The sequence below is a fragment of the Taurulus bubalis genome (genome assembly GCF_910589615.1).
Source record: "Taurulus bubalis genome assembly, chromosome: 14".
Lineage (NCBI taxonomy): Eukaryota > Metazoa > Chordata > Actinopteri > Perciformes > Cottidae > Taurulus > Taurulus bubalis.
This window is the reverse complement of record NC_136602.1, coordinates 14,325,055-14,331,294: the sequence shown is the minus strand read 5'-3', so window position 1 is coordinate 14,331,294 and position 6,240 is coordinate 14,325,055. Positions and strand designations below refer to the sequence as shown.

Here is a 6,240-nt window from a genome sequence, read left to right as displayed (position 1 = left end):
ACATCTTTAACAACATCATTAGATATTTGAATGCATCACCTAGAAAGTAGTAATATTACAGTTGAGGCTGTTTTCCGTTAGTTGTCGTAACGTTTCGATGCTAAAGTAACGAGCTAACCAACTTGTTTTTTCCCTAGCGTTACGCTGGTGAGGCGAATACTTCCGTAATATGGTGAGACACGTCAACGCGTATGTTTTACTGTTAGCAGGACAAAGACAGGAACACAATGTTTTCAACAATTGCCGTGCACTTACTTTATGTCACAGGGAGGTTTAAATGGCACAGATGTCAGCAGTAATACCTTCAGTGTATGCTACATTGTTCGCGCGTGCAGTTTGTGACGCAATGCATTCTGGGACATGAGCCATCATTGGCTGAGCGGTAACAAACGTCACTTCCAGCCAGGAAGCGATGGTAAAGGGAACAAGTTAGCATCCTTGAGAAGGGCCCTTAGAAGTCTACTTTAACCTCGAACGTGAACACACGACACTTTTAGGAGTACTATTGCTACTTCTTCGTTCTATCTTGATCAACAAATACACTGTTGTGTAAAATTACTTAATTTAGTTCAAATTGGTGGAATATAATGTATTAGAGGCATCAATTAGGTGTATGATGTGTGGCCCTAAGTTTGGATTCAGCTCAAACTTGGAGTTATGTATTTCAGTCAAATGTTCATAGGACAATAGTGTGTAGCCTATTCCTGTCACGGATTTAAACCAAAGTCAAACCCATGAAAATGTTTTTTTAGGTGACAATTTACTGAAACGGTGTAACCTCAGGCAGACATGACTGTCCTGGAAAGAGGTTGACCTTTGTTTAATATGGTTCCGTACAGACACTTCAGATAACCTTTTCAAATTCTGTGGTGTTTATAATTTGTCTCATCTTTTTGCCATCCAGCAAGAACAATATATCTTATGTTGTTTAATACAGAGAAGAGAATAAAGCATTTAAGGTGGTAGTTAAAAAAGGTTTGCTAATAATATATTCAGCATATAGCTCCACTAATTTGATTATTGAACCACGTGCCTACATTGGCCTACAGTCTCACATCATTTACATTCAATTAAAAGCCAAGTGTACACATTTGGTATTATTTATTTAACTCATCTAAAGCTAATTTAACACTGTTATAAACTGCTACATTTTACTTTTATTAGTCACATTCATTACAAAAATACACATTGATTTACTGCACAAATGTCAGAAATACAAAAGAACGAATACAATTTCAGAAATAAAACAGAAGCATCAAAAATAACTTGCAGGCACATACAGGAAAAGTTTCTTAATAGCTTTTTTGGTCGATCACAAGCCTTAAGAACAACTTCGGTCTCTGGAATATTCTCTGAAGGGATGAACGTCGTTCTCCCTCATTTTGGTGTTTTGATGATCGTTGTAGGGCAGTAAATCTCCAAAGTCACAGTTTAATTGGCGTCCAACAGGGGGACATTTTTGATCAGGTTCTATTCGTATAAAATGCAAACAATATCTTTTATACTTTCTTAAAAAAAAAGTGGTTTACTTTATGAATAGTATACAGTTAGTATGACATGTCTATTAAGGACATAGCAAAGATTTGTTTGAAATTACACTTTCTCTTTAGAAACAGTTTTTTATTTTTTACATCCACGCACTCCTTACTACTTCAGAATAAGATCAACCAACAATGTACGACACGCTTCACTTCAGATCACTAACAAAAATGTTGCACTTTAAATCAGTTTAAAAGCTATTGTAGGCTACTGTCATTAAAAGGTAGAACAAACAGCAGAAGTTAGTCTTTACAGTTGATGTGACTATATCCTACTACAGTAGGATCCTTCAGCTTGTAACATTAAAGTCAAACAGAGTTGCTCCTGCAGCTGAGAGGCACAGAGGTGCGGGACACTTCCATGTGCACAGCGGACATGGGAAAGCGCTCACACTCTTCCTCTAGCTGACTGCAGCGGCAGTGCAGGAGCACCTCTCTCACCTCCTGCTGAAAGTTGGAGTTTAGGAAGCCATAGATGATAGGGTTAATGCAGGTGGAGGACATGGCCAGCAGGTGGCAGAGGGAGAACAGCAGGTTGTGGTGGCAGATGGGCAGAGCCTCCTGGTTCCAGTCTGACACCACGTTGAAGATGGTGAGTGGCAGCCAGCATAGAGCAAAGGCTGTAATGAGGGCGACCAGCATGATGTTGATACGGCGGCTGTGAGTCATGCTCTGGCTCTCTGATGTCCTGGCGCGGTCCAGCATGTCTTTGCGGTGGCGAAGGCGCACAAAAACTCTAACATAACAAAGCAGGACCAACAATAGTGGACCACAGTACTGGAACAGAAGGAGCCATGTGGTGTAAGCAAGCCTGTGTTGCTGGGAAGGCCAGTGCTCCAGACAGGCCTCCATATGCGGAGAGGCGGGGACATAAGAAAAAAGTGTGTGGTATGAATTTGGAAGTGCAGATGAGTTTTTGTATGCGTAGTAAACAGGTTGAGGTGGAGATGCATTTAGATAAGTCTGAGGGGGGACTTGGTGATGGAGTGGAGACTGGGGCAAGATGACGTTGTAGGGCTCACTTGTGAGTAGCTGAAAGGCCAAGAAAGGTGAGGAGGTGAAGCAGGCCAGAATCCAAATGAGAACCACCACTAGGTAGGCCTGAGAAATGCTTGGTTTCCAGCCAGAGGGGTTAATGATGAGCTGATGTCTTTCCAGAGCGATGAACACCAGAGACAGCACAGACACGGTCACCGACGCACACTGGATAAACGGCACTAGCCGGCACAACAGCGACCCAAAAACCCAATGGTCCATTAGCGTGTATATGACAGTAAAGGGGAGGCAGAAGACACACACTAGGATGTCAGAGAATGACAGGTTGCAGATGAAAATGCCGGTGACATTGATTTTTTCTCTGCGACGGGCGATGATGCTGATGAGGCCGATGTTCCCCACCAGCCCCAGCACCATTGTCATGCTGTACCACACGACTAGACACGCTGTGAGGACAGAAGACATAGGGCACTGCTCATCATGCCCGAGAACAGCGAGGTCTGAGAGGAGCAGGGTCTTATTCTCCAACCACTCCTGCACAGAATCATGAGTGTTTTTTCCCACCTCCCATGGTGGGGGATGTGGAGAGGCGGAGCTGTTGAAGGGCAGAGTTGGAGCTGTCGTCGACGCAGAAGACTGGCTCTCGTTGCCACTAAAGGACATTGCACCAGGACTTCAGTGTCACCCGCCCCCGGGATCAAACTGTCCATCCCAGTTCTCTTAAAGCAGGCATCTGAGACAAAGAGAGAAAAAGCACAGAGGGACAAAGGGAGACAAAAAAGTAATTACTTGCAAAGCAATCCCTCTTATAAGTCAAAGGGTGTGTTCTTGTGGAAGTGATATTGTTGTTCTAAGAGAAGCAGAGAGGGAAGGAAGGGCAAGAAGTGGATCCTGTGGTGGAGTTTAGGGAAGATGCAAAGAAGTGAGGACTTTTTCTTCTTCTATTAAAGTCATTGTAAGATTAGTTTCAAGAAAGCATTGCCATTAAAGCATGCTCTTATGTTCTATCTTTAGCCATCATATAGGGACATGGCTGTTTGGAGGACAATGTTGGTTTGTCTGATGTTTAAATGGATTGCCATGACATTTTATTATATTAGTAATTCACGGTTCTCGGAGGACGAATTGTTCTGACTTCTCCGTCCTAAGGGCCATCATCAGGTCAACACACCATAATGAGGTTTAGATTATGAGGCACTTAAACTGTTTACACAGTTTGCAATTTGCCAAATGTGATTGTCACAAGGTCATTATTTCGCTGTAGTTTTAATATTTTGTTCGACAGCAGTTGCACAGATTAGTTTCAGTTCTCGGTCTCTCTTTCTCTTCTTTACCGATCTTAAGATCTCAGACTTGTCAGCTCTCCTCCCACAAACGAACCCTCTAGTCAGGTTTCAATTCTGAGCATAATGGCTTAATGACAATAAAATTACTATGCATACGTTGGAGCAGAGACTTCTATTTTTCAAGTACACAATACATTATGTAGTATGTCACAGAGTGAAAGGGCATGACATTGTCATCATCCTAAAAATGGATTCCAGCTCTCTCCCCTGAAACCTCTGCCATGTGCTGTGAAAACCAGTGTCGCGAAGAAAATGAGCCTGTCATTTTCCATTAATGGCACACACACACTTACTATCAGTCACTTCACACTGCATCATTACTAACCAACTCTGTCAGTGGGTTGAGTGAGCTGCAGGCAGGGTGGTACAGCATTGATCAGCCTTTGTTCATAGTGGAAAGGCAAGTGCAATGTCACCAGAAACTAGATGTAATGTAAGAGCTGTAACAGCTGTAACAGCGCGGAGGAATCATGCCCTATTAGTAGGCAATTATTTACCAGAACATGTTGCAATGATGAGCTACTGCCCAACCAGCAAGTAGCTGTGTTATTATAATTGTCCTCTTTCCAAAGCAACATCTCTGCAGGGTAGGAACACTGTGACCTGGCGCCGCTCTGCTCTGTCCATCATATTCTTCTTTTTTACCTCAGCGAAGTGTCCTCCATCTCAGAGAAAATAATGACGGTGTCTCTGACAGTGAAGAGAGACTGGCTGACTCATTTTCCTTGAACCAGACATTGATTCTATCTTTCATATTTTTCTGAGAGCAGTCGTGCTGTGCACTAATCTATTTTCATTTACCAACCTACATTGTCACCAATTATTTAGTTTCTGTGGTAGTTTCTTGATAAAGCATTTTGTCACACCGCATGACAAGTTCCCTTCTTCTGTCAAATATTGTCTGTAGCAATATCATGACATGTTAAGATGTTTTTTTACGACCGCACCATTACATTTTATACAAGTTTCCTTGTCCTTTTGTTTTAGGTTTTGAAACTTCGTGATCTAATTTCAAGGTCTGTAGTACAGTGTGAGCAATCCTGGTGGGTGTGACGAATTAGACAATTGTACTATGAACAAACAAGAAGACAGCTACATATGTGCTCAACAGGAAATTAAAGAGAAAGCCCAATCTCTAAATGATCTTCTGTGTAGTCGCTGTGCAAAATCTATTCATAAAATATGTCTTAAAAGATGCTTACTGTTTGTACAGTGTGCTTTCTTAAAAAATATTTCCTTTCTATTATTTTACTACAGTTATACATCAGACCACCTGTGAATATAATATATGACCACTGGAATCCCTGCTTGTAAATTAATTTTGCAGTCATATCCAACACACCCAGTCAGTGGCAGTATTCTTATCAGCTGTCTTGCCTCCTGCATGTGGAGAAGCAGGATTAAAGACGCTGTTGCGTTCTCCACCTGAAATGATGACCCAAGCCTCCTTATTGCCGGGAGTGTCAGAGACTGTGGGTGATACCTTCCAAAACATTAATATTATGAATGCTGTCAGGAGATTGGCTTTTCACACAGTATTAAACATGAGTGCATGTACATATATGTTAATTTTGTTTTTGTTTTTCAGTTTACCTGCTGATTATGGATGCATATTCTCAGAAAAAAAAAACTGGCTATATTGCAGGCTGCTATTGTTTCAATGCATTATTCAAAAACGTTTGCAAGAATACAGTATACATCCATATCATTGGATCAACAAAAAGCTACACGCTGACAGTGGAGAAACAACATACTGTAGCATTGATTTTATAACTGATTAACTAAAGAAAAGACATTGACAAAGATCATTATTGTGCATTATAGATCATTACTATCTGTTAAAAATAGAGCACTCACGTGGAGGGTTGGCTGACAGAGTGTCTGTGATGCCAAGATGACAAAGGAAACGGCGCTCTGGACAGATGTAAATCCACAGAGATGAGAGTTGGAGAAGGAGCTGAACATCACAACCACCACAAGGTCTCTGTCAGAGACAACAGGCGGCGGTTGCTCCACTAGAATTGGGCTGTTAAAGACCTTTGGGTGCCAGAGACCTTCTGAGCACTGGGCTGTGCTGTCACACAGTGGTGGTTTTATTCAATTACATGCCGAAAATGACACCTGCTGTAAGTGCTGTTACAGAGACACAAAGCAGGAAAGAAGGAGCAGAGCCAAGCAAGTTTTGAGGTTTTATCTTTATTGTCAAAAACCTTCAAAACATGTTATGCAAGACAAAGATCGACTAGTCTGTGTTTAATGTGTTCTAACATTTTTAATAAAAATGTAATCATAAAAAAGACCGCTGACAAGTTTGAAGTTCAGTTTTCCCGAACATGTAGAGAGGTAAGTTTATTGTGCGT

At 41.6% G+C, this 6,240-nt stretch overlaps 1 protein-coding gene across 1 annotated transcript; it reads right to left on the bottom strand.

Annotated features, from left to right (window-relative positions):
- Window positions 1-1,847: 1,847 nt before the first annotated feature.
- On the bottom strand, window positions 1,848-3,197 carry npy4r (neuropeptide Y receptor Y4; the record flags this gene model as incomplete). Its single annotated transcript, XM_079230304.1, has 1 exon — window positions 1,848-3,197. The coding sequence occupies one exon, from the start codon at window positions 3,195-3,197 to the stop codon at window positions 1,848-1,850; it is 1,350 nt and encodes a 449-aa protein (XP_079086430.1).
- Between the last annotated feature and the right edge of the window lie 3,043 nt (window positions 3,198-6,240).